The sequence below is a fragment of the Telmatherina bonti genome, assembly GCF_933228915.1.
Source record: "Telmatherina bonti genome assembly, chromosome: 5".
In the NCBI taxonomy this organism is placed as follows: Eukaryota; Metazoa; Chordata; class Actinopteri; order Atheriniformes; family Telmatherinidae; genus Telmatherina; species Telmatherina bonti.
Genome location: NC_136623.1, coordinates 12829549 through 12854342, shown reverse-complemented (window position 1 = coordinate 12854342; position 24794 = coordinate 12829549). Strand labels below are relative to the sequence as shown.

General features: G+C 40.5%; 1 protein-coding gene across 1 annotated transcript in view; it reads right to left on the bottom strand.

The window, feature by feature from the left end:
- The window catches only part of bmper (BMP binding endothelial regulator), a 38181-nt gene extending 25158 nt beyond the window's left edge, over window positions 1-13023 (bottom strand). Inside the window, exons 1-2 of the mRNA XM_079240994.1 lie at window positions 12802-13023; window positions 8244-8329 (exon numbers count right to left, since the gene is read on the bottom strand). Coding sequence (XP_079097120.1) covers window positions 8244-8329; window positions 12802-12907 — 192 coding nt within the window. The 5' untranslated portion in view covers window positions 12908-13023. The remainder of the gene's footprint in view (window positions 1-8243; window positions 8330-12801) is intronic.
- Between the last annotated feature and the right edge of the window lie 11771 nt (window positions 13024-24794).

The following is a 24794-nucleotide window of genomic DNA, read 5'->3' as shown; positions in this document are numbered from 1 at the left end:
CACTGCGCGGGTCATGTGACATCTTTTTCCATCTCACAAAACAGTGTCTAACCAGCATTTACAGCACAAATATACAGAGGCTCAGTTTTCCTGCTCTGATTCGGGTCATATGGATATTTATTTGTGTCCGTTTTATGAGTGTAACCATGTGACAGAGCAAACAGAATGGACTGATTTGATGTAAACTCTGTGTTTTCTGTAAAAATCTGAGCGCATTCACTGAAAACGCTTTTCAGTACTCACTTTAAACATTATAAATATGTTTCTGAAATGTAGACAACAACTGTAAAACAACTCTAATTGAGTCAGAGTTACGCAACTAAAACATTTGATGGTGATAAGAAAAACAGTTTAGCTCCATTCTTATTGGGAAGTGTATTGATTTGCTTTGATGGGAAATTTCCATTGAGTCAAATATGTCGTAATTTATTGGAATTGCTTCTAATGTGTGTCTTTATGTTCTGCTTGTCTTCATAGTTTGTCACATGGCATTACATTAAAAGTTATTTAGCCCCATTTCCACCAGTTTCCAGGTTGGTACAGGATGGTTTAGTGTGGTTTGGTCCCACAGCTAACCATACCTTTAGCCAGGAGGTGATGTACTGTTTGGACAGAGATAGATGTCTCAGCTACGTAATATTTTGACGTCAACTCCTTCCTAGAATTATAACAAAGAAGAATGCTACACAGAAACAGAGGCGTGTGTCCAGCTCCATCCTTTTGGGTCAGATCTCTAAGACCCGGACTTCATTGGAAGGATCTTAACTATGGCTGCATGATATTGGGAAAAAACTGACATTGCAATTTTTTCTACCCCTGTGATATATATTGCAACAATTTCCAGCAGATGACTTGAACAGCACTTTAAGCTATGCTGTGCTCCTGCCGTCTTGTTGACAGTGAACCTGCACTGGTCTACTTTTTTTTTGTTATCAATGTTACAAGTATGGTTTGAACCTGCATTTGAGAGTTATTCTTCATGTTTGCCTGCATTTATTGCGTTAGGACCTGAGTAAATGTTTTGTTCTATCATGTTTTTTTAGAACTGCCAGCATTTGAGTCGTCGTAAATAAAAATGGATGGGCTAGCCATCGATGTTTGCAGATCGTAGGAGGACAGATGGACAAATAAATGTAGGTTAATTTGCTTCCTACATCGCAGGAGCTGCGATGTGACTATTGCACATACATGCGCTGCTGTAAAGATGCTCAAACAGCTCTAATCTCATCTAAGTGGGACAGTTCAGGTAAGTTATTCTGATCCAGTTTCCAGTTTTTACCTGTGGAAACACAAATAAACTGTGTGGTGACCCATATGGTATCAAACTGGACCCAAAGGTGGAAACGACTCATTTTTTTCCCCTGAAATCGACCTTGGTGCTCCCTGACACTGGCTTTGACCCTGATGTGACAGCAGAGACTGGTAAACAGAAGAAATGGATAAAAATAGAGAGGGATGTTGTGCATCTCATTTGTAAAGAACAGTTAAGTTTACAGCCTGTTCAAGATGTGCAGAATCTGTCCAATTCACTGCTCCACATGGGACCAATTTTCCACCAGCTAAATTGTTTACCAGTGACTTTGGGTCTGGGTGTAATAAGTCAATCAGAAAAAGTCCAAAGCTAAAACAGTGAAAGGGGGTGTTTTACCAACGACTGGAGAGGATTCATAAACGTGTCAGTCAATAAATCAGGTCCCCTCTTCTGCTTGTACACTGGAACAAGCAGAGTTGGGCATAGCTTGATTTTCCTGTGCGTCTAACTGGAATGAGTGTAAAGAAACATCATTTAAAGGTCATATTAATAATAAATATTCAATCTTTCCCTCTTCTGAACAGACTTCTGTTAACAGCTTTCCAGCATATTCAGATCAATTCACTTTCATTGTCTAAAGTACATGAAAAAACCCTGATAGATACAGAAACCTGTTGCCAGCTGGCATGTTGGTATCACTAAACATGCAGCTCACTTAGGCAGGCCTCAATCCAGGCCCTGCATTGATCCGACAAGAAAATGAGTTTCACACTTCATCAAAGCAAGCTCTGTTCTTAAAAATATCAGCTTGATTCACTTTGGAGTCTGGCTTCTTTAAGTTCCAATTAAAGGTGTGGAGAAAGATTTGGAAAACTATGCTTCAGTCCTGTACTGGGATTGTGAGGTACACGTATGCCAGTTTCATTTTAACCGTCCTTGCTGAGTCAAACATCTTGCAAGAACAATACGCCCAATGTTTTGCCCGGCCAGCTAAAAATGAAGTCCAACACTTGTTCCCATCTGATTCTGTCACAAACACACACACAAATAGCAGCCGTGTGAGTTGTGGTGGATGTGGGAGAAAGCTGCACCTTACAAGAAGGGACGGAGTGGAAAAAGCAGGATCCAGTCTGAGGGCGAGGGAGGGGAGGAAGAGCCGATGAAAGAGTGGAAAAAGACATGAAGATGGACAGACAGATAGACGAGAACGATGGAGAGCATGACGGAGATGGACTGACTCCTTCAAAGATAACGGATCGCCATGGCGACCTGCCTGTCAATCAGTCTGTCAGCCACATCCACTCCTAGCTCTATTACAGCCCTCTGACTCTGCTGGACACACACAATGGATCTTCTGTGTGTATACGTGTGTGTCCATACCCACAGAGCCATTAACAGGTACTTTGGACCAACTAAGCAGACCCTCCACCCTTCTTCTGATCCATGTATGACTGACACTGGAGCCACAGTGGCTTCCCAACCCCCCACAGGTAGCACAGCAACACAGGACTCTTTTTGGAAGTGCAGAACTAAAAGTATGTTGGAGTCATGAACATGTAAGGATGTAATAGTCTTTGTTTTTCTGACTTTTTCTCAGACAAAGATGACAAATTTATTTATTAGGCTTCAGAGTGAATGCGACAACAGAGGACAGAAACGGAAGGGAAAAGTGTACAAAACTCATGATGTTTTAAATGCATAAATATGTCTATAAACATACTTCAAATGTTGCTACGTCAGAATTTAACCCTAAACTGACCTCAGATTTTACTTAAAAATTATGCTTGAGGACAAGAGAAGCCACATATGTCAGGTTTAACAAGTTTTAAGGATATAAACAAAAGCCAAATTCAATAAAGCCGAGTCCTGAATGCGTGTAGGTTCATGAGAGTGGGGGGGGGGGGGGGGGGGGGGGATACATGAGCGTATAGCGGAGGTTAAAGTAGAGATGAAAGGGCGGCCATTGCCAGCTGATGACTGATAGCATTCAGCGGGGCTTTGGCTGATGTCTGCCTGATAACACAGAGGAAGGCTCAGTCAGTCTCCAAGTGGAGGGGAGCCTAAGAGCAGCCAATCAGAAAACAAAGACAGAGCTGAACAGGGATTCAAAACCCAGTTTCTGATAGGAGAGGATAATCCTCTAACAGCTTTCCTAAACAGAAACACTAACACCAGTTAGTCATGCAGATGCTAGACTGTCTGGATCAAGCTATTTTAAAAATCTTCACTATGTCATTGGTACCAATACGTACAGTAGATGTTCACACAGCTGCACAGTGGGAGGTTTTTTCTGCTTATTGTCTTTATGCTAAGCTAGGCTCACCAGTTGCTGCAACATACTGGGAGTGGTATCAGTCTTCCCATCAGACCCAGCAAGGAAACAAATAAAGACAATTTCCTCAAAGTGAAACTGTTCATTACGAGTTAAGAATCATTACTGTTGCTATGGCTACCTAGAACATAAAAACGTACAGAATTGAGGTCACAAATGAGTTGGAGACCGAGATTAGTGGTTTCATTTGCAGCTTCCTGATGTGAATCCATTCTCCCAGCCAATCAGAAGCTTTTCATGGAGATAAATTCAACAGATGTCAAGCAACTAAAATGTTATTTATAATTCATTTAGTTTTGTAATCAGCTTAAACGTAAGCGCATGGGACATTTTAAATGGAATTATTCTCCATACAAATGCCCCATTATCGACCAAGTCTTAGGAATGATGCATTATGGGGAAGTGCTTCAGACATCATGGTTTTGGGACATGAGTGAGTGATTGGTAGAGGGAAGTAGTAAATGGAAGCTGACTGAGGCGATTATCCAGTTCGTTCAGAGTCTCAGAAGTTAAATTAAAGACCAATTTCAGAAAAAGTCCTTCGTACTTATTGAAGTTGGATGAAACTGTGAAAGTAAGTTAGGAACTAGACAAACATGCTGCTACCGTTTCACTGAATGATGCGGTCTGGTCTGTCAGGTCATCAGGATTTAAGGGCTGCTTATACCTTCAAGGCGGTTTCTGTTTGCACAGACCTCAGCCCGTTAATGACGGATATTTGTGCACTCCTCCTGAAGGCTTAACAGCTCATGGGGTTTAAAGGTGCTGCTACGGTCTGACTGAATGCTGATTCGTTTAAAGTTGGACAACAATTTGTTTTATAACCCAGAAAATGGAAAGCAAAAAAAGATAAATAGAGAAGCAAAAGCAGCAAATGGTGGACAATCCTCAACATTTAAAGCGGTTGTTTCACCTGATCTGAAAGCAGATATTTAACTACGTTTACTCTGATTAAACAAAAGCCTGATTCAATTCAGTTTTCATTCAACCCAATTTGATTTATTTACAGACATTTATGCAACTACACCAGACATTCACAGATAATTACTTTTATACAACACTGAGCCCATTTACATAACCATCGAATCATATATCAAATCATCAAATCATATATCTGAGAGTAATCTGATTACTGCATGGATGTGATATGACTCTTCTACATGTATCTCTGAAATATGTTATTTGAAAGACTTACCAATTCGTTGTCAGAGTTATTTCTGAGTTTACACATGTGTGCTGATGTCACTTACAGTGTTCAAATCATTCGGAGCAGTCTTAGCGAGTTAGCTGCTAATGTGAGAGGCAATGTAGTTGTTTGGCTCTGAAAGGGTCGCCATAGTGAATCATCGCATGGTTGAATTGCTGAACTGGCACCAGTTTTAGACCGGGAAGCCCTTCCCGATGAAACAGTTTGCATTTATCCTGGCTTGGGACTGGCCTCAGAGAACAACCATGTCCTCAGGGCTGCAGCGCTCGAACCGCTGACTATCAGGTCATAAAAGAAGCAGCTCTACCATCTGAGCCACTGACATAGACTGTATATAAAAAGATGGACAGAGCCTCCGTGACATCACCTGTAGGTTTCTGAGCGAACTCCGAGCTTTCTGTAGCTAAAAGCTAACCAAGCTAACCCAGAAATAACAGGAGCTAACCAGCTAACGGAGGTGAGTGGACTAAAGCTAAGTCATGTTGTTAACCGGTTGTCCTGCATTTTCTTACTTGAAACGGGAGATCAGGTACCTGTCAATCAAAAGGACACGCCTAAATGCAGTTGGTCTTTTTAACATATGGAGTCTATGGGGATTTGCTCTGTTTTGGAGCCCCTAGTGGATGAAGGGGGAACTGCAGTTGTATGCACTTCTGCATAGGCTTCACTTTTAACCGCCGGAGGTTGCCGCTTGGCCACTGCACTTCAAGGGTGAATTTATCCCAATGATGTAAAAACAAAATCTGAATTTGACATTTTCTCAACGAGAAAGGCTGATTTGAGGCATATAGGTGCTTCGTTGCAGCTGTGAGGGCGTGAACATTATCAACCAAAACCCATCTGTCCTCCTTATTTATGAAGTTTTTTTTTTTGTTTTTTGTTTTTTTTTTCAGTCTAACATTTAGAATTTATTTTTCATCAACTGTCCAGAAACAAAGTTATGCAAGCGGCATTTATAGAGTTTGAGTTTGGCATCACCTCAATGAGAGAAGCTGGTTTTAGATAGAAGCGACACACAAAGCCTTTTGGCTGTTTAAGCTGAGATATCACCGAGCATCAGTAAATTACATAACAGTAGCGCCAAAAATTTTACCATTTTTATGAAAAAAAAAATCAAAGTCTGTGTTTTATGAATTAAGTACATTCAAATCAATTCAAATTTATTAATGGTTTGTTATTAATCTAGACCCGAATGTTTTCCCTGCAGAGTGGAGCTAAAGCACCAACAGCACCAACAACACGAGCAGAGCAGCCCTCTCTTCAGATTGCTCTACAGATTTCTGAAACTGCCCCCATGTGGCAGCAACATGCAACAACATGCATTTGTGAAAGCCAAGTTTATGTCGTCTGTTTTGTTTGGGATTCTGCAGATGCGTGTGTGGTCCTATTCACACTTCCTTTTGTGTCAGTTGTGGCAACATTTCCCTTTTATTAGCATCTAATTGGTCAAACTAATTGCAGAAGAGTAGACAATTAGCGACCCTCTACAAAGTCTCTCATGCACATTTTGTTTTACTCTTTGTCTTCTAAGAGCAGGATGCTATTTTTTCTTTTCAATGAAGCTTGATCCAGTAGAGCACCTGCTCAGTTGGCATGGTTACACCAATTTTGGCTGCACAATTATGAAACCGTGATCCGCTTTTTAAAGGTGGAGTATGTAAGATTTTCAATATTTTCAAAATAAATTAACTAATAAAATAACTACAATCATAATTAGATAGTTTTTTGAACATGTAGGTTCCAGTCTGTCCATATTTGATGCATTATTAAATTACAAGTTTAATTAATGACAAATAACAAAAAGCACTTTTTTTTTTTTTACTGGTAGGCAAACATTTAGGAAAGGTCTTTGTCAGTAATTAAACTTGTTATTTAATAACACATCAAATATGGACAGACTGGAACCTACATGTTTTAAAAAAATATATCTAATTATGATTGTAGTTATTTTTTTAGTTAATTTATTTTGAAAATATTGAAAATCTTACATACTCCACCTTTAACGCAATTGGTTGCACGTGACTGGCTTGTACGGTATCAGCTGAAGGAACTCAGGTGACAGTATGTCACTCAGTTCTGCACGCAGCCTGGATGCTGTTTGGTAGGTGGTAAGTCAAGCGATGCCAGGACCACAGGAGTTAAAGAAAATGCTTAATTATCATATAATCTAAGTTCACATCACCGGACAGTAGCTTTGCTGTTTTTTTTAACCTGTCCTGTTCAGCATCACAGCACACAGTACGGCAATCTGTGTGCCATATTTTTCGTCTGTCAATGGAGACATGTCATGTACATGGCTGCACTTGGTATTCTGAATATTTTTATTATTATTTTTATTGAAATCATCATCTGACTTGATATGACAGCGCTGGACCTGACAGGGGAAAAGAAGAGAGAAAAGAGAAAAAAAATAGGAAAGAGAAAAGAAAAAGAAAAAAGAGATAATCTAAGCTGCTAAAAAAAACATAGTATTCATAGAAATAATAATATAAAAAAAAAACTACTACAGCGTTACAGTACAACAAGATTTATAAAGTGGAGTAATAATGATGCACAAAAAACCAGCTTTGCTGTTCTGAATAATTTGTGTCTCAGGAAACATTCCAAATAATGTGTGGAAGTGGACTTTGTGAACATATAAACACTCCTCAAGTTCCCACCTGCGTTCTTTCTACAGGATACACGCCATTCATGTGATGCCATTTAAAAGCTGAAACATCCCTTCCAGCCAGTGTCAAAGCAGTGACACAGAAATGTCTCGCTGGTCCATTCTCATCCTCTAAAACAAAGACCTCTAAAGCAGTAAAGGAGCGGGGTGGGAGGGGTCAGGGGTCAGAGAGCACATGTTCCAGGAAAGAGTTGTCCCCTAATGTTTTGTAGGCTGGTTTTAACAGCCGGGGTCGAGCCAAGACAGCGTGACGACAGGCTTGTCTCTTAAAACAAACAATCGCCACTCTGTGTTTCTTTGCTAGTTTGCTGTAAATCTTGAGAAAATAGCAAAAAGTTTCATTTTACGTTGTATAAAAAACCCTGCGAAATTTATATCAAGCGTCAACAGATACTTTATAAAGCCCAACCGTTTTTGAGCAAAATTTTATAAACTGTCTACGAGTTTGATGCCAAATTTCACCATCAGATTACAACATATCCAACTAAAATACCAACAAAAACTTGCTTTAATAAGTCCAGTTTCTGTGTTACAACTCCGTCACGAAGCTCTGATAGGAAGCACCACACAAAGCTATGCAATCAGCTTTACAAATATTGCTATCAGTGCTGAAAAAAGTCTTATTTTATCCTGACAGGATGTTAAAGTCAAAGCAGCAGTTACACATTAAGGAGCAGTGAACAAACAGCAGGAAGACCGTCATTCAGATGGAGCGATGGCAGCAGATAAACCAGTGTCCTTAGCTAAACTGCACCCTCTGAAAGAGATGGGAAGCTGTTCTCACCAGGCAGACGCACGTGATGCAGGGGTTGTCGGTGATGTTGGGGATGTGGAGGACCTCTCCTTCATTCTCGCAGCTGGCTTCGGTGCCTGTCGTGGACATAAGCAGAGTGAGATTCAAGCTGAGAGCTGAAAAACCGGTTCAGATATCTCACAGATCATTCAATCAACACTCAGGATCAGACTATTTGTTCATTTCCAAAAAGTACAGCATGAATAACAGCAACAGAACCTGGACTACATCATCCAGGCTTTGACAAAGATCGTTGTTTGTGCAAATTTTCTTCTGTTTTCCTGCCTTGTGTTCACACTCGTCTGTCCAGGTGAAAGAAGAGACATTCGAACCCGAGTCTTAAAAACATGAGTCAGTCAGTTTGTTACGAGTCCAAATGTAATCTGAACCAAGCACAGGAAACGACCCCAAATACATGGGTTTATGGGTAGAAGCGGACAGATGTCAACATCTCAGAGCCAGGAGTTCCTGCTGCTTTCAGAGCTGCAGCAGAGAGAAAACGGTGCTGATGTTTACCCATCCATCACATCTGCTTCAGACAGAGCCGCTTCATAGCAACTGTGATGGGAAAAAACACTATTGCACGGAAACTAGATGATATCCAGTCAGAAATGTGAAAAAAGATATTAAATGTTGCCACAACTCTGTTATTGCGTTCCACTATTAAACCCAACAGAATGGAAACTGTCAGGATGTTTATTTTATTGTTAAAATGACTAAAATAACCAGCTTTCATATCTGATTTAGCTTAATTATTAAAAACATGCAGATGCACAGGAAGTCACCTACTTTGCAGCAGGAACAGGATGAACCTGAGAATCTACAAGGGTGCAAATAGCCGAAGGTCATCCATCCTCATTGCCTCATAACTGATATAAGTCATAACAGCCTCTGCAGTGTCAGCAAATAATTGCAATTCAATTTAATCTATTTAGTGCCAACACTGGAATGACCTTAGACCACGTTGTGTAAAGAAACACTTAACAAATCTCTTTGAACAATCACTTAGCGACTGTGTTAACTGTGTAAACAACACATTCTGCATCTGGTGGTTAAAACATTATTAAGCTGAGGCAACCACTCAGTTATTTCAATCCATCCAATATTGTTTTCTAATTAAATTCTCATGGGCCCAACATGTTGAACTTCGGAGGTAAATCCTCACCACTGACCGCGATGTTTGAGCAATAAACCGTTTCCTGCTTCTATTCTTGTGTCCTGCATGTCTACAAAAAAATGTCCTTCTTTCCACGTGCATTTTGTGCAGCATTAGGCTGATATGTCAGCGTACAGCTGTCTCTGACCTGAGAACTGCTTGGTTTGTTGAAATGTTGATAGCTCAGTGATTAAACTTTTGCTAAGTCCAGTTAATGAACCCAAGTTATACACAGCTGCTTTAATTCAGCATTGAAAGGGTTGAGAGACAACTGAACCGTGGCTGTTTCAGGGACCGTAAACGCAGCTAACGTGTCATTTTGGCAAAGAAAAACTGATTGTTGCTTCAGAAAATAGGAAATTTGATGCCAAGATATATTCATTCAAATAACAAATGTTATCACTCAGTTAAAAACAAGCCATTTTAATAACAAAAAAGTTGCAAACATCAACATCAGCTCAGACAGTGCTCAGGTCTGACATGGAGTAAACTTAGAACCCATCAATCTAAAGTAGATCCTTCCAGCAGCAAGTTGTGCCGTCTGTTTTATTCCTCAGAGTTCAGCAGTAAACCAGCCTGTGGATTCGAGCAGAGCAGACAAACCCTGCCGACTCCACCACCACTGTAAAATTTACAACCTCCGAGCGTAATTAAACTGGCAGGGCTGTAAGTGTCGGGGGCTGAGGGAGGGGAAGCGGTGGGGCTCGGACACAGAACCTTTCCTCCTGTTTTTCCACCCAATATTTTTATCTGATTCTCGCAGATGCAGATGGAAAGATCCCGCTAGTCGCAGCGTCTTACTTTAGGCATAAACTGAAACAACAAGCAAAAAGACATGGAGACAAAACTGAGAAAATAATGGGATAATGCAATTTATAGTCATTACAAGGGCTGTGGCTCAAGCACAGTCAAAACCGTGACCCTTCCTCAGAGAGAGCGTGTTGTCTGTTCTTAGAAACGTTGATCTGCTCCCATCTTTAAATCCCACAGGGGAACCTCAATTCATTAAAGTCTGGTGAATCTCTGATTGAATTCATTGAGTGAGTCTTGGACTTGACATTTTGACCACTTCATTCTGATAAAATAGCTCTATGCACACTAACAAATTTTAAGTTTCCAGTATCCAAAGAGCTCAGATGCTTTACATGACCTGAAGCATCAACACCAACACGGCAATAAACATGCTTCATCAGAAGGGAAAGGTATCACACCTCAGCAAACATCCACAAACGCACTGCTGTTCCAAGAGATCTGCTCTTATTTTATGTTGAAGTTTGTTGGTAAATCCTGTGAAAGAAACCCTGCACGCTGAAAAGTTATATATCTTCCACTTCAAGAAAGCAATGAAAACACGAATCTCAAATATCGCCAAGTTTCTGCGAAACAAGGCCCGTTCTGTAGCGAGAGATGAAACCGAGGTGAATTGCTGCATTCAAGACTGAGGAAGGATTATAAACATGTAGACCTTAGTTTTGGTTCAAATGAGTTTTATGACACAGCTCAAGTCAAATATGCAATATTCTAAATGATCCGTGAAACAGGGGGAGGGGGGGCTTTAAAAGAAGCAAACTTTTTTTTTTTTTTTTACCATATCTAATAAAAACACACTTTAAATAACTTCCACACCGGTTTTCCTTTAGACAGACTCATCACTTTCTGATGGGGTCAAGGGTTAACAACTCCAGCTTCATCCAGGCCTCTAAAACTTTTCATATTCCTAAAGGACTGAAGCAAGAGGATATGTGCTCCTCCTGCTTGGAGCATATGAATCAGGATAAACATCTATGATGCATCATGTCCCCTACAGGACCAGTTCTCCCTGCTGCTCCACCTGCTGCGCTGACATCCAATAGTTTGACTCATAAACTCAAACAGCTCTGAATCCCCTGCTCTGTGGTCCCAAAGACAGATGATACAGGACATATCTGGGATGCCAGGTGGAGGAATCTGATCTGCTGGGATCATTATGTGCAGCCTCCACAGCTGATCCCGACAGGTTGTCAATTCTCCGAGCTTTTCCACTGTTTCATGTCAAACAGACACACATGTTTGACGAGAGAAAACCATCTGGTACAGGTTCTGGCCCCATCCATCTGAATTCCATCTTCAGTGTTGGATTCAGGAAGGGAGATAACAGCCAAGAGAGGAAAAACGCTTAAAATATGAATTATTAACAAGTCTTTGGGTGGATGTTTATAAAGCCATTTCTGGCTCATGCAGAGTTTTCTGTTAGTGTCCAAAGCTTCTGTTCTCAGTCTCATTTTTTCTCGTATTTTTCTTATGTATTCAACTACTGTCGTCATGGAAACACTCCAAAATGACGGTCAAGGAAAGAAAATATAACAAATAACATAATTAAATCTAATAAACTTTCCTTAAACATTCAGGTGAAAAAAAAGCGTCTCAGACAGAAGTGTCGTCCCTCAAGCTGCTGTTTAAAAGCCACATACAAGCCGACACCTCATTTCCTTACTCTGCATATATTCTCGTGCATTGAAGAGGCTCAGGGGGCAAAGAGCCATATGATGCAGCGTGACTGTCAACCAGGAGCTCGTTTAACCCAGAGGGACGCGAGGGAGGACGCACAGAACTGAGAACAGAGAAGATCTGTTAAATTAGAGCTGCTCATAGAAAGTGTTTGACTCTTTACAGCCTGCTTTTAACTAAACATGTGGCTTAATTATAACCCAAAGTGACACAAACAATAATTTGAGCCAAGATTGCAGTTTTACGCAGCTCTTTCATCCGAAAAAATTTAATTATTGTGCCATTTCCTTACGTTTCATTTAAAAAAAAAATATGTATAATACTCACTTGTTAGTGACTCAACACATTGTACTGCAAATAAAAAAAAACAAAAAAAAAAAAAAAACACAGGCATTGATTAAATTTACCTCCAAATTTAAGCCTGAGCGAACCGATGTCCACCAGATCGCGCGGAGGATCAGACAGGTGAAGTGTTTTATCCGGCCAGCGCAAAGACTCAACATACTACTGGTCTATGCAGGAAAAATCTACCCATTTATCATATGACATATCATATAACAGGCAGCACATAATCAGCGTTTTAGCCAATTGTCTCATCTCAAATTAGACATTTTAAAATATGGAGAGCAAAAAAATTAAAAGCTTTTCCCTGATTGTTTTGGGGCTTGTTTTTTTTTTTTTTTTTTTTTCATTTTATGATCCAGGACCTAACAATCAAAGTTCCCATACCAGTGAATTACTGGTGAATAAAAGTAGCCTACAGACACTGGAGAGTTGAGTTTCGCTGCGCTCCTCCTTGCAGAGAGAAACAGCAGCAGACTAAATAACTGGTGGTTTGGCAAGATTTTACGCACAGTGGGTGTTGTGATGTGTCATTATGAAGGCATATGATCCCTTTAATCTTACCTGTAATTAGCGGAGAGGAAGACCGGGGCGTTTGTAGCAGCAACAAAAAGAAGAGGAAAACCCTACAGGTGGACCAGGAGGGAGGGCTCAAACAGCGGAGCAACATCGTCGGATTGCTCCAAAAAGTTAAATAAAATGAAAAAAAATATATAAACTATCAAAAGATTTTTAATGGAAAATGGACGAATGAAAAAACCCAAATGTAAAAAGAAACCAAGTTACTAAAATCCACTATCAAGTCAGGAGAAATAAACTCCTCAGTTTGTCAGTTTGCTCTGAAATGCAAAGCGACCATCAGCCATGGCGCGCGGTGTTTAACGCGACATTAAAATGACAAAGATGCGCCTGCAGGCAGGAGACAGGCTGCACAAAACACACGTCTGGCCTCAGCTTTAACACATTTACAAGGAAGAATAAGACGCAAATCCTGTCGAGATGATGATCCCCGAGAGACTGCGAGGGGCGATGAGTCTGGAAAATGGATTTCACTCCTGGCTGTCAAAGAGTCCAAACCGAAGGGACCGAGATGATCTACGCTTGCAGCTTTTTTACAACTGGGCTTAAAAGTTTAAAAAGTTTAAAAGTCAAGATCACGCGCCGGATAAAACAGCAAGTTAAAAAAAAAAAAAAAAAAAAAAAAAAAAAAAGATGGGTGAAAAGAAAAGGAAAAGATTCCAGCGTGTTAAACTGCGCTTCCAGTCTGAAAATCCGCTTGGCGCATGGATGCTCGGTGTGGACTGTCCAGGACGGAGGGGTGGACTACAGCCTCTCCCTGCGCGCTGTGAAGAGCCGACCTGCTTTTGCTCCTCCTGCATTGATATTAAAGCAGGACCTCTGGTGTCGGAGCGCACCACGGAGCCACAAAGTCCTGCCTCCTCAGCGCAACCCGGGACCTCCTCCTGCCTCCAGACCTCTCCAAAATCTCCCCAGACCCTCTTTGGCCCTCCACCTTACTTTATAACTTCAGCTTTTTATGAACGACAACGTGCCCTATCCCTTCTATATATACCTGCCTGTGCACTAAAACAGATCTGCGTCTGTGTGAACGTAATGACAGAGAAAGAGCAGCCTTCCTCTTCTGGATTCAGTGTCAGGACCAACAGGGGGAGGCTCGTGCCCACATGTTGTGGGTTTACGCTTTTTGAAAAAAAGTAGAAAAGAGTCAAGTGCAACATGTGTCTCCTGCAGAAAGCACGTTGCTGTTGCAGTAGATTCATGTACACAGTGTTTACATATCTGATTCATGTCAGCTCCTTTTGGTTTTTCTATCAGATTTCATGCCAATATTAAGTTGGGTGTTTCTACAATATTTCTTAGTCTTTACGTGTTTTTCATTCCAGATGTTTTAATGTTATTAAGCCACAAACTTGGCACAGGGAGAGTTTGGAGGTGGATGGATAGGTTGACAAAACATCAGACTTCTCCTTAACCCTTACCATATGTACAGATTAGGTTAAGAAGGATGGCTGCTTTCACATCAGAACCCAAACCGACTTCTTTTCCTGAATGCAGTCGCCTTTAGCTGCCTAACAAACCCCCTGTCCCTTGATGACTCTTCATCTGTGTCCTCTAATCACATTCAGAAGGACAAACAACCACAGCAGACAAGGTATCAGGATTTTCTGGACTTGCAGCATGAGGATGAAGCATGCATGAGATTTCTGTAAACATAACCTAAACACATCTCTCTTGTCATATTCTGCATGATCCCTCTGTGTAAATTCTACATTTTAGCATTATTTATCTATACATCTGCAGTTTAACAGTCAACGTGAAAGTTGTGCGACAGAGACACTGGTTGCATGACAGAGCCTGCGTTTGTGTGTGTGTGTGTGTGTGTATGTCTGTGTGTGTCTGGCCTCTTTAAAGTGAAGCTTGTCAGAAGCTCAGATTGGGAGGGAAAGCAAGTCTTCAAAGAAATAATTAGGACCCACCCAGGAGCTTTTAACTGAGTGTCAGCCGCTGCTGCAATCTGTGCTGCTGCATGCTGGAAACACACACCACCACAGGCACAACTGAGGTGTGAGTGTGTGTGAGGAAGAGACGGCAAAAGAGAAGGTCAAAAGGAAAATTTGAGTGTGTGTTGCAGAAGTAGAAAGGATGAGTTTTTATTTTTTAAACTTAGTCAAACAGAGAAAGTAGGATGTATTAGAGCAAAAGAGCAGAAGGGGTGCGAGTCCTGAAAGACAGGGTGTGTTAAAAGGGAGAGAGAGAGAAACAGCAAAATGAAACCATTAATTTAAACATGCCCATCAGGGGTGAAGAGTGCTTCAAAGTGTGTGAGGTTGAGTTTCAGTATTATTAACCACTAGATGGCAACAGAGAGAAGACGGGGGGGGGGGGGGGGGGGGGGGGGGGGGGGTTTGTTGACCTGATCTGACCGCATACTCATCTTCACTCAGGAGACACCTAGAGAAACACAAAGACAGTGAAGCCATCAGGGATGCTGCTGGACCCAGAAAGGCTTTCTGATCACTGTAAGTTGTTGGTCTTAGAATGACCAACATCTAAACTTTCTACTTTTATTTTTCTGTAATCATCATGGACTGTGTTAAAGGTGAAAAGAAAATGAGATTTGGTTGTAAACTGTCAGAAAAAAAAAAAGGATCAGAAATGGGAATTAAATTAATACACTGAATTTCATAAAGCAGGAGTCATTCCATACAAAGATTCTGGTCAGATTAGTGTGATATCCTGATGGTGTGTTGATTAATTATTGGGAAATAAAATAAACTGCATGGATAAATAAAAAGTAAAATGAATAAAATAAAATAAAAAGACAAATGTACACGGAGTGTATAAATTAAACTGCATGTTAAACTATATTTATGGTCACCGTCTTGAAATGCACATGCCAGAACTGGTGTCACAGTACCTGCTGGGGAGCAGGTTTTCATGTCATTGCAACGTCTGGTCTTTTTCTAACAAGTAAAAAACAGACCTAGAAAAGGACGGGCCAGACATGGACACAGACCAGTAAAGGGTTGTACATGTAAAAATAGATAATAACTAAATAGCAGTTTAGATTTAAGAGGAAATGAGCTGAAAGCTGTTATTTAATGAAAAAACACCTCTAAGATATAAATATTTAAACAAAAAACACAACATTTTGTCAATATCTACTTAGGATCCTGCTGATCTGATGGCTTCCTGACTTTTTATTCTCTTGACTTTTTTATTCCTCTTGTACTTGCTCTCTTGTTTTTGCCTCCTGATTCTACAGTTGAGAGCAACCCTGATACGTCACTTCCCAGAATGCATTGGACAAGTAAAGTAATGGCGACCTTGCTAAGCTAAAAACACGGTAGCCTGTTAACATTATGCTTCCGTCAGTCATCTTAGTAAAAGAGATTGGGATCTACATGTGAAGGCCAACGAGTGCTGATAGTCGGGGTTCCCTTTAAAAGTAAAATTTGACCGCAAGTCTGATGTATAGGCGAGGCATCAATACATCAAACGGTTTCCATTTTTCAGGAGCTGAGATAGAAAAGAGGAAATGACTGCAGGTAAAGAAATGCTTTCTCTCATTGTGACTGCGCTGCCTTATTGTCTTGCTGTGGCACGAATTACCTGTTGTTTTCAGGGCATGCGAGGATCCTTCTGCTTGTAGACCGACTGCAGACGGAGCCCTAGGAGCCTGGAGGTTAAAGCCCCCCTGCAGCCGCTTGGTCTGGCTGTTAGAGGCTGGAGAAGGAGGGGGAGTAAGGGGTAGAGGTCAGGCCCAGCTTTCATGGCCACACACACTACTTCATAGCTTTTCCAGGAACTCTGCAGTGGCGGATTAAACAGAAGGATCTGTGTTTATACTCATTTTCTAGTCATAGTTCCTGGTCACGGAAGAGTTCGTGATGTGCTTGAAGCAGGTTTTACAGGAAGAATAAAGCTCAGATTTGCAGGGATGACTGGTCTACTGCAAATTGTAAAGCTTGAACGTCCTCAGCCAGTAACATTGAGGGACAAATGCTTGTTACTTACTGGTTGAGTGCCAGTGTGTCTACTAGCTGAAGGATCGATGTTTCTCTTGGAAACTGAAGTTCTCTATCAGACAGCGCTGGCAGCACAAAGGGTGGAGCCAGACCATAAAAGCAACATGTGACAAGTAATTGTTTGCATTTTACATCCTCGTAAGCAGATATTTAGGATGTTTATGGGCCTTTTTATGAATAATTTGTTGTTTTCAAAACACACAACTACTCTGGAAACTAACTATAAAGTGTAAATGAGTAAAGCTGAAGGTCTGCTGTGGATATTGCAGGATGTAAAGATGTGAAGTTTATCTCCTTCAGAGGACAGGTCAGCATGTTGTGAGAGATTTTGAATTAGTGCAGGAGCTCTGGGATCTATCACCCTGCATACTCTCCTAGTTTTACAAGTTCCTTGCAGGGATGTCGGGCCACAAAGTTAATCTCTTGGCATGTATCACTGCTGTCGGACAGAAGCCACATCTCTGCAGAAAGGACGTTTTACAGGAAGGAAGCAAGGAATGCTTTTCTTACAGGTTTCAAGGGCCCAGAGGTCATGAAATTCACTCAGCACATAATCGACTTTGTAAAACTTCAGCTCGAGTTGGAAGAAGAAAAACAGCCAAATTGCTATGGTGAGGAGGGGGTTTCCTTTCGTGATTGCAACAGAGTTCACTTTTCAGCTCATTACCTTGCTGTTCTGAACCGGACAAGGAACACATGCGAGATCCCACACCTCCGATTCTGCTCATCAAGGCAGAAACAAAGCAAACAACTTGAGAGCATTGAGGCTGTGGTCTAGTGTTTTCCTTTCTGCATTTGCAATGTAAAGATTGTCTGGATGTATGCAAGACAAGGGGGGGCACAGCCACTCTGCATTACCTCAGCCGAGGCCATGTCATGTACGGCGGCGTTGGTTCATCGGGCTCTTGGTCTGCATAGCCTATCAGGCGGTGTGAACCAGACAGCCAGGCTTCGTCTGCTGCAGGGGGGTCAAACTCCAGTCCTCAAGGGCCGGTATTTGTTGTTTCCCTCCACCAAAACACCTGATTCAAATCAAATGAATCTAAAATCTTCTTGTCAACTTATTTATGAATTTCGGTCAGGTGTGTTGGAGCATAAAGACAGCAAAAACCAGCAGGATACTGGTCCTCGAGGACTGGAGTTTGACACCTGTGTGTTAGAGATAGATATAGAGATGTGTCTATTGTGTCTTTCTCAGAATATCTGTAAATATAACAACTAGAAGCACTCAGAAAGAGCGCACAGAGCGCCAAGTCATTGTAATTTTCTTTTTCTTTTGCCAGTGAATGTTGGGTTTTTATTTTAGTTAGAGAGTCTAATAACAAAATTATCCCTATCTCCCCATGGACAAGAACTCTTTTAAAAAAATTCCTTGAGACATCCAGATCGCCATCGAAATCTAATCACTGGTTCCTTATTCCATTTCTGAGATATCCAGAAAATTGAATCTAAATCCATCCATTGCCTTTTGAGTTGCTAACTGACAGACAGACAAGCCAGTGTTGCTGAATACATGACCTCTGCTTTGGCAGGGGTAACTATGGGAAAGGGGACTGCCCAGAGTTACTGAGGAAAGGGGAACTACTTTCTAGCCACTGAGTTGCCACACATGTTTTAGATGTGTCTTCTTCAACAACAAAGTACTGAAAGAGCTGCTTCTGTAGCATCCACAGCTGGCCATGAACAGTTTATGCCCATTACCGAGTACAAATGGGTTACTACAGTAAGCGCGCTGTGCTGCAGCGGCACGCTGAGGAGCTAAGGCACTCCTTACATCTGCGCCTTCAGCGGTGCAGCCTGTTTGGTAACTAGCACGCTGAAACCACGGCACAAACCAAAGATTGCTGCGCTGCTATTTCAAGGTCAACTGGGACTCAGACGAGCCAACAGATTGAAAGTACAAGCCGGGGGCCATTTATCTTTAACGTTCACTATCATCTAGATGCTCTTTAAGTTTGTTATCTAACAAACCAGCATCATTGCAAACCACTGTCAGGTGGTGCTGAAATCACCAGCAACAAGGCACTCTGCTGAAAGGCTGTTAATCAGTGGAGCTGAATGCAACGCTGTGAGCCTGTGATCAAAATGGACACATAGGGAGTTTCTTTAAAAGATAAAAATAAGTGGAAGTTTCTACTACCTGCTAGTTAACAGCGGAAACATCAGTTATTGTTAAAGTATGTGCTCCCTGTTCTGCAAACAGCTCTGCTTAGTTACAATTTTAGCATGATGTTGGGTTGGTATTGATAAGTTAGCACTGGAAATAGAGATAGCTTGGTTCTCCAACTGTTATCAATGAAAAGAAAAAAAGTATCAATACTTATTACTCACATCTGTCACCTTTGTGCACACTGAGACGGGACAGGGACGGAGACATCTGCTGAGGAGGCAAGTCCGAAGGATTAAACAGGAAGTCTGACTCTCCAAAATGTGAAGTTCTGTTGCTATATAAAGTAATATAAATAGCTAAAATGATATTAACCTGTCCATTACAGAGGGCATGGACATCCAGAGACAGAAAGTGAAGCAGATGTTTGGAGAAAGAAACCAAACAGAGCCAAGAATAGAAGCAGCAACCTCTTCACTAGTGGAAGTTCATCCAGGTGACAAAGCCACATGAGCCGACCGATGACAATGAACAGCTGCCCATAAGAGTGTTTTGGTGCACAGAACAGAGAATTTCCTCCATTTTTGTGGCAACAATGAAGGTTAAGACAGCCCAGATAAGTTGGATTTTATCAGGACTAAATAAAAAGTTTGATCCTTTTCTACATTTCCATCTGGTCAAAATTCCCTTTGAGCTGCAAATGAAGTCTCACGGTATTTTACTCTGCTCTACATTTAAGTAAAACTATTCAAAACTAAACAATTCAACTTTATTTGTATAGCGCCACTTAACAACAATGTTGTCACAGGGCACTTTACATACACGAATCAACATACACATCATTTCAAGCCAATTCATACATATCCTATAATAGAAACCAACTGATTGCATCAAATCATGACTTCGATCCAATCCTCCATCCTGAGCATACACATGGCGACAGTGGGAAGGAAAAAACTCCCCTTTAGCAGGAAGAAAACCTCCGGCAGAACCCGGCTCAGGGAAGGCAGCCATCTGCCTTGACTGGTTGGGGTGGAGACGACAGGAAAGACAGATCAACAAGTACAACTGCACTTAATCAGGAAGACCTGCGGAAAAAGGAGAAATAAGTTAGAGACTGCAATATTGGCATATACATTAATATATTAGAGAAATAGAGCGAGTTACATCTCAGTGCATCAGGTGACGTCCCCATTGCTACGTAAGTAATGGATGGCTAGACTACCCATAACTATAAGAGCAAAGAGCATAACCTGGACAGTTGGGTCCTGTACATGCAGACTTCAACCCAGGAGATGCTCTGGGAACCACTCTAGAAATCATCCCGGTCGAATCAATATGCAGAACAGTGATGATGACTTGTGGTAGGCTGGTTTGTAGTTTGTTGCATCACAGGAAGAAGGTTCCTGTTCAGTCTTGGCTGGAGTCTTGTGAATGTTAGTGCCCCCAAATAAAGCGGGAATAGAACATGAACAGATGAACACACCTGCAAGTTATGTAATAGGAAATAATATTAGGTATGTGTATTATTGCATCCAGAAGTTAGCAGGAGCATGACGTCATGGTAACGTCCCTCATGCAGCACACAGCTTTGTTTGCGACGTGGAACAAGACCGCTCTTCTAGGTTGCTGTTAGCTCATCATCATCATCATCATGATTTCACTCCAGACTGACAGGTGCAACTTTCTCTTTCTTCTGCTGTCTTTAGATCAAGATCTCCCTGTTTTTAACACTGAATGATGTGGTGCAAGTATGGAACATGTGAAAAGTGTGTGCCAATGCCAAATGACAAACTTTTCCTCCACTGAACACAAGAGTTACAGCTGGGCTCATGTTAGTTCATCTTTCTTGGTTTCCAGGGTGACAAGTTCAGTCCCAGGTGGTGGTGGGGATGCAACATGTCCTGTAAAAAGGGTCATGATGTAGGAGAGGAATGCACATTTGTGCTGTCTAATGCTCTCCTGCTCCATTTAGTTCATATAGTGTTATCATATGGGAATTCTCTGTGTTCCTTCACTTTCTTGCAAAATAAATATACATCGATCTACAAAAATATGACTTAGATTTATCACTCATGAAGGATTATAGGATTTATTATAATACCTTTAAGGTGTACCTTTTTATTCTAGTATAAACAGATTCAGTCAAATAAATCTTAACAAAACCCAACATTAGGCGTAATTATAAATGTCACAAGTGTAGAGACGTGATACATTTCTATTTTCATGTCTGTCCACATAAAAGAGTCTATTTTGTAACATCATTTAGGGAATAAAAAGCTGCCAAACGAACTAAATATAATTTTGGTAATTTTCTCCCAAGATCAAAACAAGGGATCAGTACTGTTCACACAAAAAGAAACTGGAGACATTTAAGTTTCCTAATAAAATGATTTAGCAATTATCTAATCCAGTCTGATTACGCTTAAAACTCAGACGAGAGTAAGCTGCTAAATGAAACCCAGAGAGAGACGTCTGCGCTACTAAATCCAAACTCTGACTTTATTATATTCTCCCCAAACGACTGCGGCTCTGCAGCTTTCTGATAGCTGAACAACGGTTTGATGTTCCTAGCAGCTGGGAGTGTTTGGCTTTGTTTAGCAGTTCCTCACATCACAACTGGTTTACTGGACATGTGAGGGTAAAAATAGAGGTTGGAAAGTGTCTAAAATTCCCAATTAAACAAAAAGAAAACAAACACAAAATGTGGACGTCAAAAGGAAAAAAAAATGGAGGAAAGGAAAAGAAGAAGTTGTGAATAATTTGTTTTGTGAGAGAAAAAGAAAAAACTGGATAACTGTAGAGAAAATACCATGCGTGTCCCGTGAATGGAGGCGACAATCACAAGGCTGTTTTTCCTCAACCAAAACATTTCATGTACAGATTTAAACTGCTTTGACACACTTTTGTGTGTTCATTAATTCAAAAATCTTTATTACATCACGCGGTGTTGTTATTAGTAAAGTGAATCACTAAATCTGGCAACAACGATCCAAACATGAGCCAAATCCAGCATTTGGGTCCTTCCTGTGCAATTGCTCACATCTCCTCTAATTTCCTTGAAGTATTTTTCCTGTTAGGTTTTTGCATACTTCTTCAGGAAACAGACCAAATTACGCACATATCTAAAGGAAAGACATCACATGTCCATGTTCCGATATTTGTCCCACACATATCGACCGCATCAGATGTTATAACATATTTAAAAAAAAATGAAAAAGAAAGTCCATTTCAGTCTTTGAAAGTAATTCATTAAACATCTGATTTGATTTCAGTTGATACGCACTAATAAGTAACAGATATTATAACTGTTTTATAACCCGATAGAGTCAAACGTGTCATATTTGGTACACACAGTTTCTGAGACCTTTTGCATCACTTTATAGTAGAAACTTTGCTCAAAGCCATGTTGTCCAGTCTGATACTTCTCTCCTGCTCCATAATAGATACTAAAAAGCAGAAGACTAGACTACAATCATTAACCTCACATGGCAATAAATGCTAAAAATAAAAAAAAACCTATATTTTATTTCTCTAGTTTTGTTTGAGAACCAAATAAAGACTTAATTTAAAAAAAAAAAAAAAAGAAGACATTTCTCTTCTGTTTTTATGTAGTTGAACTTTAAAGGTTTAAGTATCCTTTACTAGACCCTAAAATATGTTTTTTCCATCATTTTTTCATTGCTGTAAAATACATTAAATGACTATTACAAAAAAAAAACCCTTTACTTTTTTGGTTTTTTTTTTTTTTTTTTTTTTTTACTATAAAAAGAAACTTAAAAATCAGAACTTTACGAGTTAAAATGTCTCAAAACTCTCTGGTTAAAACCAGGTCAGGTTTTTCAGCTTCATGCGGTTTTCAGGATTTTGTGTTGGGACTTCCACAAAAAGATTTTCAACACAAGCTTTGACAAAGTTTCGAACTACGGAGCTGGTTGCATACTGGTTGTGGCTGGCTGAGTTATTAGTGTGTTATTAGTGTGTATCTTGCCATAATACTATGCTGAACTCTGCTGCAGATGCAACAGATTCCTGTTTACATGTTTCAAAAATGTCACCCAAGAGTTCAAATATTTATCTTGTGTTTTACTGAACAAAGATATCACTATCTTGCCACGAGTAGTTTCATAGATTAAATATTTCTTGGAGGGAATATTTAGATGCATTGTAACTCAATTTATTCAGTTGAATGTCCTTCATTTGGCTCATTAATAAATAAATAAAGAGGAGAAATAAAATGATTCAGTGTAAACCTTGAGTTGCTTTCTTTAAAAAAGTTCAACACCTTCAGGAAATGTCATTGTGGGTTGAGACAGAGCAAAAAAAAAGAGTGCTGATGGATTATGGGATGGAGTGGTGGGATAAAAGATAAAACAGGCAGCAAGAGGAAGTAAATGGTGAAAGTTAAAAGAGACAGTGGAAGATGTCCAGAAGCAAGTGATTGAGGGAGTAATTGAAAGGAAATGGGAACGTAAACTAAGTTAAAACCGAAGAGAAACTAAACTGATAAGAAGTGACAGATGAAACAAAAGAGCAGGAGACCAAGAGGAAACAAAAGAGAGAAAAAAAACAGTGAAAAAATGAGGAATATGAACAGAAATTCACCAGAGGACGACTAGAAAGAAAAACGTTCTCTGGCGAGCCAAATGATCTGAGCCGAGAGACTGAAATAAAAATATTTACCTAAATGAGAAAAAGAAACAAAAATGAAGTGTGTAACTCCATCTGTAGCTTTCCTACACACACACGCACACACACACACACACACACACGGCTGCAGCCAAATTAAACAGCAACAGCTTTGCCGTTGCACCATTACCCAATCTGCAGCTGATCTCGCCTGCAGAAACCAAAAGAGGAACAAAAAAACAGTCACTTCAAAAGCTGTCAAAAAGGGCTCTGTTCGTCTGCTTGACAGGTGTTGGGTTGGTTTTTACTCTTTGTCAGCGAGTCTCATGGGAAAACGCAGAAATGCAAGAATCACAGCGCTTTTGAAGGATGATGGACTGTCGGAAATTCAAGTGTTTGCTTTGGTGAGAAGTTTCTTTCTGGTGGAATTCCAGGAGGAAAACTCAGAAAAGATGTTTCAGTTTCACCTGGTTCAGGGTGAAAGCTGCTCGCTTCAGGATGAAAGAATAGAAACTGTGATTAATGGCAAGTTAAAAGAAAAAAAAATAAAGAAGCCATCAAGCTCTCCCTCAAAATCAACCCTCATTTCCTGTTTTCTAGTTTTTCATATGTAGGACTGACAAAGTAAAGTGGATCTGCAGCTAAACAACTCTTGAAAATAAAGATTTAACCTGTTTTCAGTTGTCTTGCTGACAAATAGAACACAGCCCACTTGTCTTGATGAAATCCTCGATTTACAGATGAGATCTGAAGGTAACAAAAGAAGAGCCCTTAGAACTGACCAGCACTGAGCAGACACGAGAAGTCGAGTGATGCAGAGACTCAGACATGACAGGGCGAACCTGGAGAAGAAACATGACAAGCAGACGCAACAGGATGAAGACACTCCAGTCTGCTTAGAACCAAACATAACCAAACACCAACCAGGAGAAGAACGGGGCGAAAACCTTGTTGTGTGTGACTTACCTGCCACGGATCACTCAAGTAGCGTGAACAAACTACAACTTCAAAAAGCCTGATGATAAGAGAAGAAGACAGCGAAGTATAAACAAGGCGACAATATCACGACAACGTAATTCCTGCAGGATGAGCGTGGCTTTCGGAGCTTCTTCAGGGAAATGATGCTCCAGCTGGAATTCAGATGTACACAACCACAACTAGTTGGTTAATAGACTATAAAAGGATGTTGCATTTTACAAAATATCCTATTTAATTACAGCTTCATCTTTTGGTCTGATGGAAAATTACTGGTTATGAATAATATAAACAAC